The following is a 14,055-nucleotide window of genomic DNA, read 5'->3' as shown; positions in this document are numbered from 1 at the left end:
GTGCATGAAACAGCATTAGCAGGACCCCCACTAGCAAAGAAAGGCCATAGTCTGAGCCTTTGCTTGCCACTGCATGTAGTGTGTGGCATGTTGGCAGTTTTACATTTTCAGCAGTAACTTTCTCTTCATTGTTAGAGGTGATGTTTTCTTAAAGATTGTCAAACAATGTACCCTTTCTTACAACTTCTTCTTGACCTTCTGTAAAGTTAGATGTTGAGGAAGTACTATGATAGCCAGCACTAGCACTCTATTTTGCTCCTGTACTTCAATTGACTGAACCATGATTGATATTATGTTTTACAACAGGACAGGAGTAAAGCTACTGTAGTTGCACTTAACTGCCATTATACCAAGTGAACATACAATGAGATAGGGAAAGGAGGGACTCTTACCTGTACCATGCAGTTTTATTAAAAGACTTGAGATTTTTTTAGATATCAGGACATTTTTTTATTTTTTGCACTTATTTCTATTTTTTGGGGTGCAGCTGATGGGGACATGACCACACCCAGTATGTACAGTAATATACTTTGCCTCTCAAAAACACACTTTTGAAATATTATTTAAATTGAATTATAAAGACTTATGTTTTTTGACACCAGTACTGTAATAAAAATTGTCTCTCAAAATCTCAAAAACACATTTGTGATTTAAATTGAATTTTAAAAAACTTCAGATGTTTTTTGACTCCAGAAAAAAAAGTATTTTTTGCACTTTTTTTTTGGGGGGGGGTGCAACTGACAGGGACACAACCACACTCAGTAAGCACAGTAATACAAAAAAAAACCCACACTCTTAAAATATAATTTAAATTGAATTATAAAAGATGTGAGATATTTTATGACATATTTTAAAAAAAAATCTATTTTGCACTTATTATTTTGGGGTGCAGATGACGGGGACACGACCATATCCAGTTAGTACAGTAATATACTTTGCCTCTCAACACACATTTTTTAAATTTGATTTAAATTGAATTATTAAAGACTTAATATTTTTTTGACACTAGAAATTTTCTTATTTTTTTGCACTTTTTATTTTTGGGTGCAGCTAAATTGGACATGACTATACTCAGTAAGTGCAGTAATATACGCTGCCTCTCAAAATCCCAAACTCTTAAATTGAATTATATAAGATGAGGTTAGACATCAGGAAAAAAAAATATTTATTTTGCCCTCTTGTAATATGATTTAAATTAAATTATAAAAGTCTTAAAAATGTTTTTTTGACACCAGAAAAAAAACAAACCCTTTTTTCACTTTGATTATTTTGGGGTGCTGCTGACGGGAATACCACACCCATTAAAATACAGTCATATACACCGCCTCACAAAAACACAATCTACTCTTGAAATATGATTTAAATTGAATTATAAAAGACTTGAGCTTTTCTTTTAAATAGTAAAATATGTCTTTGGGGTGAAGCTCACTCAGACATAGCACAGTATATTTTGGACAGCTAAGCTTAAAATAACTGTCTCTGCCCTCATATACAACAGTGTATATAGATATCCTTGTAAAAAAATAACAATTGTAAGTGCAGCTGACTTGTTTAAGTTTACTTCTAGCAAATATACACAAGAGCTTACAGCAGATGGCAGGTGCTTCTACTGTCTGACAAACAAATACAGTACACAGTGATAGTTACCTGTTTGCCGATTGCAGCACTGGATTGCAGTTGCTAGCTAATAAACTCATACACAGTGACAAACATGCCTTCAGTCTTATTACACCCACTCCGTCTACCTACAACTCTCTCTAATGGCAAATAGTATTGCTGCTTGCAGGACAACTACAGCCCACACCATACTTACCATCATTCTTGCTGCCCCCTCTGGGAGAGGCAGACAGGTAGGCACAGCTAAGGAGAGTAAGTGGGCATGGTGCAGCACAGGTGGGTGGTGTGGGGGGTGTGCCAGCATGATTACGTCATCGTGGCCATGTACCCACTTTGCAATGCTAATAGTAATGACATTGTAAAGTGAGAGCTGCGGCTATGACAATGCGATTCAGCACGAATCGTGTCATCGGCCACCCAGTCTGCCCACTTTACTTGGGGAAGTGGCCAGCACCGGGTGGATGGGGGGAACTGTGGGATACTTGTATGCCTTTCGGGGTGGCTGGGAACAGCACTTGATTGTTGAGTCTTTCGGCCATTCAGGGGGGTAGGCAATTATGTCCCACACACTCTCTCCATGTACTCTCTCTAATGGCAATTTTAGTATTGTTTGCAGCACAACAATAACCCACACCCCTTCATGCGTTCTCTTGTGCGAAATGGCGCCTGATCAGCGAAAGCTCTTAAATGCAGTCCAAAACACCTAAGATCTGAGATTTGACCATTATGGCCAGTAAATTCATGCACATCTTTGTAAAAAAAAAAATGGGGTCATGCAGTACATGGTCTCATAGGAGAACCCTTCTAATATATATACTTCTGTTGCAGCTATGATGCCAAGTTAATTGAGGCAAGAAATGTTGGATTAAAAAAGTCTGTTACTTTGAGCCTATCAGTGGGAGCAACCCAATGCATAATATTTGGAATCTATAGCCTAGGATTTTGGTATGGAACAAAGCTCATTGGAGAAGATCCTGAAAATTATAGCATTGGCAAAGTATTAGCTGTAAGTATATTTATACATTGAGATCTAAGTCTAATTATGCTTTTTATGATTGGTTGTAATTTAATATGGATACAATTTTTTCAGTGAATACAAATTTTTCTATTTACTATTGGCGACTATCAAATAAAACTTAAAATACTCTCCTTAGTTTAGTACAGTGCTTTTATCATTGGCTAAGTTTAGTGACACTTTCTGTAAAGCAGATGAGGTGGACATTTTGAATATGAAAAGCAAACTAGCACCTGGCTAAAACAAAATGGAAAGATATTCAGCATGCACAGTCAATTGCTTTATATTTATGTATCCAGACTCTGTAACTAAAATATTTAATATAATGCGCAAAATTGCTAAATAAAATAAATAAATGCCTTGATGTCTGCCAACAGTATTTGTACTGCATAACAAAAAATACAATTAAATAATTAAAAAAATTAAAAATCTGTGGTGTTGCCACCAAATTCTTAACCAGCCCAAGACCTTTAAGTCTGGGCTGGTAGTGAAGAGATCAGGGGGACAAAGAGCTGGGGATCCCCTCGATTTTCCATTAGCCAGCACTAGGCATTGCCAGACTGGTAAAAATGTCACTTCATACTTGAACTTCCAATCCCGGCATGGCCTCGTTACTAAACATGGTTGCCACAGCCTATTGGCACTTGGAGAACTAAAAGTGCCAGCTTGTCCTTGCACCAGGGCCATCTAGGACATGTAGTTCACCAAGGAAAATGGAAATACTTAATTAAAGACAAATTACTTTCAGCTATTTTTTAAGAAATACTTACCTATTCCAAAGGTACTGAAGAAGTCCACATCCATTTGGAAAAAGAGTCAAACACTGCAATATTTCTCTAATAGAGAACTACTAGACACTGACATTAAAATAACTAAGCACTGTGATTGGTAAGATCATAGGGCTCTGATCAATCACAGCACTTCTGTTCATTCCTAGGGTAGTGCCCACAAATTAATTCACACTATTCTCTGTGTATTATCCCCTAACAAAGAGAGAACTCAATAAGAAGAGCCCACAAACAATAAAAAATTATTATTATTATATCTAATTTAAGATGTTGCTCCGTGTTGTCCAACTGTATAAGCAGAACTGAGAACCTAGAAGATTCAACATCCCTCGACACTCGCATTTATGAGTGTTAGCAGTAATGAATCAACAGACTGAGCAGTACACTGTGGCCACCTTGTGGTTATATTATACATTGCAGTTTTCCATCACTGTGGCGTAAAGGTGCGTACACAATGGGCGATAAAGTGGACGACTGAACGATATCGATATCGTTCAGTCTTCCACTTTATCGCCCATTTTTAACCCCAAAAAGATGAACGATAACGACGACGCGCGTTCCCGCGGGTCGTTCGTCATTATCGTTCATCGGGCTGACATGCAGGCCAACCTGACGATCTCGTCAGGTTGCTGCATGTCAGGGAATGGGGGAGAGAGCCCGGCGCTGAACGATATCGTTAATGATATCGTTCAGCGGCTGTGCTCAATGTCATGAACGACATTGAGCACAGCCTGCCGGGGACAATACTACACGATATCGCTCAGGGAGCATATCGTGTAGTGTGTACCCACCATAAGACAGAGGAGTTTTTAGTGTGATTTCAGCAAAGCTAACTAATAACACATCTTTATTTTGTGATATTATCACTAAGATAAGTAGAAAACATGAGTACTAAGTCAATTGTGACTTAGTGAGCGGTAGTTCTTCTTACTTAGGGCCTGATTCAGAGATGGACGGTATTACAAAGCCACTGTGCAATACAATCCAACTAATATTCTAAGGCAGCAGGAGGTCTCTGTAGGAGAAAGACACCTCTTGTCAGCATCTATGATCCTCTTGCTGCATCCGAAGACTCAGCCTCGGATCACAATGGGCCTCAGCAATCGCCCATATGGAAGCTTACTCAATATGGACAATATACTTGCTCAGCCAGGGTCATGAGGTCAGTGTCGGAAGACGCACACCCTGATCCTCCCAGGAAACTGAGGCAACACGCCCCCATTTCCAGAAATACAGGTCAACAACGCCAACGCTCTGCACCCAAATGGCTGCAGCATGTCAATCATGCTGTGGCTTGGGAGCATAGCGTGTGAGGGTGCAGGACCCTTTTGCACATGCACATAACAAGTCCTGCTCATGCGCAGATAATTGGAGATGTACACAAACCCTATATCTGATTCAGGCCCTTCACTCATACAGTAGGACATACAGGACCTTCACTCATACAGTTGGACATATAGGCCCTTTACTCATACAGTAGGATATACTGGCCATTTACTCATACAGTAGAACATACAGGACCATTACTCATACAGTAGGACATATAGGCCCTTTACTCATACAGTAGGACATACAGGCCCTTTACTCATACAGTAGGATATACTGGCCATTTACTCATACAGTAGAACATACAGGACCTTCACTCATACAGTAGGACATATAGGCCCTTTACTTATACAGTAGGACATACAGGCCCTTCACTCATACAGTAGGACATACAGGACCTTCACTCATACAGTAGGACATATAGGCCCTTTACTTATACAGTAGGACATACAGGCCATTTACTCATACAGTAGGACATACAGGACCTTCACTCATACAGTAGGACATATAGGCCCTTTACTTATACAGTAGGACATATAGGCCCTTCACTCATACAGTAGGACATACAGGACCTTCACTCATACAGTAGGACATACAGGCCTTCACTCATACAGTAGGACATATAGGCCCTTTACTTATACAGTTGGACATATAGGCCCTTTACTCATACAGTAGGATATACTGGCCATTTACTCATACAGTAGGACATATAGGCCCTTTACTTATACAGTAGGACATACAGGCCATTTACTCATACAGTAGGACATACAGGACCTTCACTCATACAGTAGGACATACAGGACCTTCACTCATACAGTAGGACATACAGGACCTTCACTCATACAGTAGGACATATAGGCCCTTCACTCATACAGTAGGACATACAGGACCTTCACTGTTGAACTTAAATGTAAAATGCTAAATAAAAAGTTTTTTAGACTGATAAGTCTAAGGGGGCGCTTTAAATTAGGAACACATCACATGTATATGTAAAAGCAGGTGAACAATTTATTACATATAAATAATTTACCATGATTTACCATAGTCCCCTCCAAAGATGTAGAGAGCAAAACTTCTGGACGTAGTCTGCAAGTGTGGCACTGTGTAGCAGTTCAATAGGTAATTTGCATGCGCCCACATAGGGCTAATGGACAGTCCCGATATATTTACCAGCTTGGTCGTTCTGCTCCGCGACTACTAGCCAGCAGCTGGTCTGTTGCAGAGTATCTCTGCTTGAATGTTAGCTTTAGTTGTTTGTGCAAATTAGCTGTGCTGTATAGCTGAAATCACACTTGCCTCGTCACTTAGAAGTTAGCATAGGGGAATCCGGTTTCCAAAACACTTGTGCAGTACAGAGCAGGTAAGTTTGTAATCCCTTAATGCATTTCTCCGTCCAAATTGGTCTGACGGTTTCCTCAGAAGGTAGATGCACATTTTCCCCACAATATGTCTTTTGTCCTGTTGACTCAGCTGTATTTTTAAATCTTTTATGCAAACTAAACTGTTTTATTTATATGATTCTCTTCCAGCACAGAGATCTTAATGTTTGTAATAGCAAACATACTATACTCTCAGGCACATAAGAAATAGCTGTGAGTTAGAAAAGATCAGCACAATTACGTCAATTTACTGTTGCCCATAGATTTAAAACTGAAGCAATTTAAATGGCAAACCCAACCTGGTTTATTGCCACTTTAAATCTATGGGCTAAATCACAGGAATCCTGCAAATCTCAAGCTGCATACACACGTAAAGATTTTCTGTCCAACCATCCAACTAGTTGATTGGCTGGAATGAAAATCTGGTAACGTATGAAAGCAAATAACAATCAGCAATTTGCTGCCAAACGCCGGAAAATGGTCAAAAACTGTTGTTTGAACAAATTGTTTAGATCAAGCATTTAATAAACTTGTCTGACGACCATTTCCATCTGTTTTCTGGCATTTAGGAGCAAATTGCTGATCATGATTTACTCCCATACGTTAACAGATTTTCATTCCAACCAATCAACTAGTTGGATGGTTGGACAGAAAATCTTTACGTGTGTACCCAGCTTTAGGTGTGTATCTAGCCATAGACTATTACATACTGTATGGTCCTTCATGTCCATCTCCTTCTACACAAGCAAAATAATTAAATGTAGATTATAAATACTATAACTCCACCAGCACAGCTCTTTAACAGATGTTAAATGCTATATTCTTGTAGCTTACAACTTCTTACTTTCATCTTCTAAGCCATACTTCCCAACACTGGATGTGAGGGAAGTATGGATATGGTGAAAACACTAGGTTGGCTTTTATCCCTCTTCCGTCCGCTCCTACCACCTTTCACTGCCACATGCACAAACGGCAGATGCCTGCAACACCTTTACACTACTACTCTGTTGTGCAGCAGTGGCGTAACTAAGGGGGGGTCGAGCTGGGCTCGTGCCCTAGGCGCCAACGGACCGGCAGCGCGGGGGGCGTCCCCATCCGTGGTCCAGAACACTGGTCAGTGTAGTGCGGGCTGGACTACACACTCAGTAACAAACACCACCATCGGCCCGACTAGTACACTCGTACTACCCGGCGGCAGTGTGTTTGTTTTTGCAAGCAAATTTGAGTCAGACAGACTCTCATTGGCTTCTGCGTCCATTGCCGAAGCTGGTCTGGAGCTCACTCATGAGCTCCATCTTCCGGCTCCCACAGTGGGTGATGGGAGAGATGTCATGACATCTCTCCCATAATGCAGAGTAAACCGGCCCGGGAGGACGGAGGAGCGGACAGCGGCGGGTGCAGGAGCGGGGAGTCATGTAAGTGTTTTTTTTTGTTTTTTTTGTGTGTGTCTTTGTCTGGCACTGCATAGGGGGACCACTACTAGCAGCACTGTATAAGGGGCATTACTGGGGGCACTGTATAAGTGGTACTACTGGGGACACTATATGGGGCACTGTATAAGTGGCACTACTGGGGGAACTGCATAAGGAGCACTACGGGGACACTGCATAAGGGGCACTGTATAAGGGTGAATTACTAGGGGCACTGTATTAGAGTGCACTACTAGGTACATTGCATAAGGGGCACTACTACAGTGGACATTGTAAGAGGCACACTACTACTTGGGGCATTAAAGTGCATATGGAATGGAGAGGAATGTTCCCAGAGTGACGAGAAACCGTGTAGTGTCATGTTGCAATGCCCCCATTTTCCAGTGACCACGCCCCTTGTGGCATGTGACCATGCCCACCTACGGTGTGCGCACCTGCTTGAGGGGGGGTTCCATTTTTTTACTTGCCCTGGGCTCCAAATACCTTACTATGCCACTGTTGTGCAGAGCAGCAATTAATGGACTTATCGCCCAACTCAGCAATCGAGCAATCGCTCAAATGAGGACTGTCATGCTCAATTTGGGAAGGTTGCCCTAACCAGTAACTCAATTCTGTACCTAAATTGCTATATCACAGTGACGATGTGACCCTACCCCCTCACAGGAATCGGTATGACATATCACCGGACGTGAGCCCGGCGGATGTCATACTGACGCCGGAAGACAGAAGAGTGAAGATCCCGACAAGGTAAGTAACTATACTATCCCTAACTTTCTCCCCCCCTAACCCTACCTTAGGGGTGCCTAACCCTAACCTGCCTCCCCACACCCTAAACCTGACCCTCCTGGGGGGTGCCTAACCCTAACCTCCCCCCGGGGATACCTAACCCCCCCTTCCCCTAGCCTAACCCTAACCTTCCCAGGGGAATGCCTAACCCTAAGTCCCCCAAGAAGCCCCTAAACCTAACCCTCCCCCCCATGGCTGTCCACTCCCGACGCCCGGCTTACCTTCGTTCGGTATGCCGGGTGTCAGGATTTTGGTGGGTGGATAATGCTAGGCAGGGGCACTGAGAGGGGGGGGAGCGCAGCCCAGCACACAGCGAGTGCTGAGCTGCAGTGGAGACTGCTTGTGGCTGCTGAGCAGCAGTCTCCTATGCCTGTGGGGGGGAGCAATCACACTGATCGCTCCCCCCCTGGCTTTGCGCCGGTCTGAGGGGGCTTAGAGCGCCCCCTCGCCAGCGTGCAGCATCGCTTCGGCGCGCTGGAAATCTTCATTTTTTTGTGAAGGGGGCGTGACCACGCCCCTACAATTGGGCCACGCGCCCTGTTAACCGTGCCCGCCGTGGCTCTTGGCGGGCCTGATGCTAGGCGTTGGGATTTTGACGCCTATCATTAGTCCCTTCCCAGGATTTGACAGTCGGGAAGCCGGCGATTGGCATTTCGACCGCCAGCTTCCTGACCGCATACCCCCTCGCAGTGTGGGAGCCCTTTACACGAGGGCTTATAAACTTGCTTTTCCTGCATTCATACATTTATAGTCCAGGGACTGTCGTCATGCTCTGTCACCATGATGGTGCTCAGTGAGGTCATTCCAGACTGATTATCCACACTGTCGCAAGATTCTCTGCAGACACATTATTAACTATGAAAGATTTTCTTATATTATTAATACATTATTCACTATAGTAGACTGAACACTTCCAATAATACACAACATAAAAAACAACTAAACAGTACAATATACTATGGGGCCCATTTACCAATTAATATTTGTGTTTTTTTGTGGGATAACTGTACATAATAGGCAGAGATATCTGCTGCTGTCCCCCGTTTTCGACTGCAAAATCAGAGTTGTTTTATTGGCAAATATATCATGCTTCACATTCTGAAGCTTGGCCTCGGTGGCTAACACGATCTGAACTTGGCATTAGCCAGTGCTTCCTATAGGCCACAGTATGCAAAAGGTAGGGGGCGAGGGATCAGCACTCGCCACTCACACATGTGCAGTCAGCAGACTGCAAATACAGAGGAGCGTGGTGGCCACTACAAAATGAAAGCAAAATGATCGCTAATGCGACCACATCGCAGGGACAGGCTCCAATATCTACCCCTGTCCCTGCATGTGTTTAATGATACTTTCAGGCGGTGCTTAGTTTCTTATTGCCACGAAAAGTAGTATAATATACATATTCTGTGTGACATCTGGGAAACTAAAAACTTTGAGAAAATGTGGGTTTGCCTGTACAGTATGTAACCTAAAGATGAAGTCATAAGAATGTACTTTCTTCGTTACTTACGTATGTTTACGTTTACTATTGGTGTGTGTATGTACATGGAACAACCACACAGCTAAATAAGGGAAACCTCATTCCAGAACATTGACTGCAGCAGCTGAAATAAGTTATCAGATGAGTTTATTACTCGGCCCATTGGCGCGCACAGCTCAATTAATTAGGGTGAGCAACAATGAAAATCTAGAGAGTGATGGTCTGCACTTTGGGGCGCATCTAGCACCATTGAAAAGAGCATGTCTGTCTCTATTTCAATCTCCATCCATCATGCACCACCCAATTTTCACCCATATTATCATATCACAATTAGAGATGTGCGGTTTGGTTTTCCTGAAATAGGAACACACCCAAACGTAGGGGTTCCGAGTCGAATAGAGTCCTAGTTCAGAATCACTTTTGGGTTCAGAGTGGAACCAAGACCTGGCTCGGGTCCTCACAATTCGGAACTCGGTTTTAAAAAACAATTTTAGATTGCATGTAAACAGTTCCAAATAACATGATTTTAGCTGTTTGAAGTGAAGGAAAGAGAATGCTGCAGTGCTACGTTTTGTGTCATTGGGTGACTCACTCACTGACACTCTCATCTCATCAGAATGCTCGTGTTATTGGTCATTTTGATGACAAGCATGGATATGCCATCTGACATTAGGGTGTGCCTGGGCACACCATGGACCCTACTGTGGACCCTACGGTGTGCAACCCTATGAACCAGTTCTAGTGCCTGCAGTAACAACTTATGTCTCCATTGTTTTAATGCACTTCACATTCACACCTTATGTCACCAATTCCAGCCCGCTGCATCACATCAAGTGTCCAGATCCCTAATCAATTTAACAACTGTGCTATATATTATCTGTAGTGTAAACATGAATTATGAATGAAGTCCTGTCAGAGAACTCTGAGAGTGACAGAGAATGACACAGCACAGCCAAAAGCCACATCGATGCAGTTGAGTACTGGAGTCTGGACAGCAATTCTAAAGAACTCTTTCTGCTCTTCTGCTGCTCCTCTGCACATTAAACACTACTACTTTTTGTCTGCTGCAGATGCTGGTTGCAGGGTGGTCAGCATGGTACCTCCCCATACTTGCCAACTCTCCCTAAATGTCTGGGAGATTAGAGGGGGCTGTCCTGGGCTCCTGACACAGTTGGCCAGTCTCCCGCTGCAGTCCACTTTCCAACTGACAAATGAGGTGGGTAGCCCGGAGGTTAGGCGATGTGATACACATTGGATCACGCCATTGCAACCTTGCCTCCAGCTCCAAAATGTTGTGAGTCACAGCTTTGAACCATGAAGGGGGGGCCTTAATGGTAGATATCTCCACTCCCGCTGTAAAATGCCTCAAATCAAGACTTTAAACCAAAGTTAGGGTGACGCAACTGTGGCCCCCTGCCTCCCCAACCATTGTACAAGGTTGCCCTCTCCGAGATTCTCCCTGAAGGGGTTTTAAAAAAGTTGGGAAGCATGGCCCTCAAGGCTTAGGTACCCATGTGCATTACACACCCTGTACTCTGGCCAAAGAGAGCAATGACGTGCCCAGGAGATGGGAAGGAATGACCAAATCCTGGGGGCCTGGCCATAGCCACCTGGAAAAAAATAAAACTACTATGTGCACCCCCGAGGAGGGGGTGATCTTCCATACAGCTGTACCAGGCTCCTTAAACAACCCCGAGCCCATGTAATTAATGTAATTAGTACTCACTTTCAGCATACCTACCTGCAGCCATTGTTAATACGCCACTGGGAACAATAACAACATATTTTGTTAGTAATACAGATTTTGCATTTGTTTTACATACCTGTGACACTTAATGCTCTTTTCATGTTTTTTCTTTTTCTCACAAGGTCTTTTATTCAGTATTGATCGGCACATTCTCACTTGGACTGGCATCTCCAAACTTAGAAAGCATTACCACTGCGCGTGTAGCAGCTTTTGAGATATACAAAATCATAGACAAGGTAATAGCAGGTAAAGGACTTGAAGAGGGAAAACATGGTGAACCTTTATTAAATACTATTTATAGTCATTTAAAAATTAGAAGTTCAAAAACTGAACTCAAAACCATACCCTCTGTTCCTGAAGTCCGATGTCTAGGTGTCACCCTTATCTCTGCCCTTTCATTTCTTCCCCACATAGTTTATTTATTTCGTAATTCTGCTGTTTCCACCTGCAAAATATTTCCATGATCAGGCCCTGGAAGCTACTAAAACTGTCTTTCAAGCAGGGGCAGAACTATGGGAGACAATGGAGGCACCAGCCGCCGGGCTCCAGCTCTGAATGGGCACCTCCTCCATTGTCAACAACATATTCACCCCACTTATGGCTGTAACTATGTACTCGGAGTGTATCCTCACAGCCGCCCAATATATGGCACCCCTTCCCGGCACCTGAGAAGCCACCATACACTAGTGGAGAGGTCCATGTCAGACCATCAGCTGCTGCTTTCATCTATCTATAGACTTTCTGCATGCAAATTGCTACAGTAGTGTCAGTGGCTGTGTCAGGGGGGCACCAAATTATAACTTGCCTCCGGGCGTCTGGGATGAACTTATGCCACTGCTTTCAAGCTCTCATTATTTCCCGCCATGATTACTGTAATCTGCTCCTCTCTGGCATCCTAACTCCTGCTTTCCCCTCTCCTATTTATCCTCACCTCTGTTGCCCTCATTTTCCCTCTCATTGCTCTACCTCTGTTGCCCTCTTCCAGCCTCTCCACTATCTCCCTATACCATTTCCTCATATACTCCCTCCTGCCCTCTTCATTCTGCTACCGACTGCTGCCTCACTTCCTATCTGATCACCACTTCCCACTCTCGCATTCAAGATATCTCCCAGGCTGCTTCTAACCACCGTAAAGTCCTGTTTCTCTCCATTAGATAGTCATCAAGCCTCTCAGCCTTCAAATGTGCCCTTAAAACTCATCATTGTTTCTCGCTTACCAGCCCCCCTCGTAACTCTGCAGTCTCTTTCTCTCTACTCAAACATGCCCTTTACCCTGTTTCTCTCTACATGTTAAAATGACAGTATGCTTACTGCATACTGTAATTATGTATTTATGTGAATTTACATACTGTATTAGTTTGTATTAGAGATGAGTGGTTCAGATTTGACTTGTTTTTTTCCGCCAATTTATTGCAAGTTACGATTTGGACCTTTTGGAACTCCCATGGCAAAAAGATGATGTTTTGCCTTGTTTTTAGACCTGAGCCTTTCCAAGCAAATTTAAAGTGCTCAACTCTAGACTTCACCTATGTATCTTGTTGTCAGTTTTATCCTCTTCTATGGAACTAGGTAGTCTTTGTGGCACCTTATAAATATAATAATAATAATGATAACAAGACTTGAAAAGAGAAAGACTTAGTGAAACTTTATTGGATACTATTTATAGCAGAGATGAGCGGTTCACTTTTGGATCGGGTCTTCCCGCCAAGTTCGGATCTCAGAGCGAGACAAACCATTATTTTCACGGACAAAACATCATTTTTCATGGACATCTGTGCTGTGATGTCCTTGAAAGATGACGTTTTGCCTGGGATCCGAAATTGGCGGAAAGATACAAGCCAAAACAAAACCGCTTATCTCTAGTGTATACTATAGACATTCAAAAGTTAGGACCTCTGGTATAATTTTAACTTTGCCCCAGTAAATTATGGGGATGAATTCCCGGAGCAGGGCTCTGTGCTGCCCTGTCCTAGCCCCAACCCCGAACGTGTGATGTTACACAGAGGGGGTGAGATTTCCAGCACCAAGAAATAGAGCACTGCCTAGAGCATCCTTAGGGCACCTCAGGCAGCTCTACAGGCTGCAGCTAACTCTGCAGCAGTACTACTGTCAGCAGGGTACCATCCCAGGTGCCCTGTAATCCAAATGCAGGTGCCATGGGGCAGTGATGGTGCCACTCACAGGGTACTGAACTTCGGGTGATGGCACCACTCGCACAACCCTTGTTACGGTCTTGTAGGGATGACACAAAATGTATGTCTTTAACCAAGAAAGGACTAAATAGCAGCCTTGTATGCAGGTTATCGTACAAGTTAAGTTTTATGAAAGGGTCTCCCCAACAGCCTTAACAGGGAAACCATTGGGTGCTGTTGAATTACACCACTCCTATGTACAATCTCAAAGTTACTGTTTTATGCCATTCTCAGGGACTACAAGCAGGAAGGGTGTTCTCCATATCCAGAACTGAATAATCAGGTTTTACTCCCT

The 14,055-nt window shown here is 43.2% G+C and overlaps 1 protein-coding gene across 1 annotated transcript in view; it reads left to right on the top strand.

Annotated features, from left to right (window-relative positions):
• The window catches only part of LOC148476986 (ATP-dependent translocase ABCB1-like), a 248,609-nt gene that overhangs the window by 107,262 nt on the left and 127,292 nt on the right, over nucleotides 1-14,055 (top strand). Inside the window, exons 7-8 of the mRNA XM_088457386.1 lie at nucleotides 2,446-2,623; nucleotides 11,691-11,804. Coding sequence (XP_088313512.1) covers nucleotides 2,446-2,623; nucleotides 11,691-11,804 — 292 coding nt within the window. The remainder of the gene's footprint in view (nucleotides 1-2,445; nucleotides 2,624-11,690; nucleotides 11,805-14,055) is intronic.

Source organism: Taudactylus pleione, unplaced genomic scaffold (genome assembly GCF_031769625.1).
Source record: "Taudactylus pleione unplaced genomic scaffold, aTauple2 ptg000758l, whole genome shotgun sequence".
Lineage (NCBI taxonomy): Eukaryota > Metazoa > Chordata > Amphibia > Anura > Myobatrachidae > Taudactylus > Taudactylus pleione.
The sequence above is the reverse complement of the archived record's forward strand: the minus strand, read 5'-3'. Positions and strand labels throughout refer to the sequence as shown.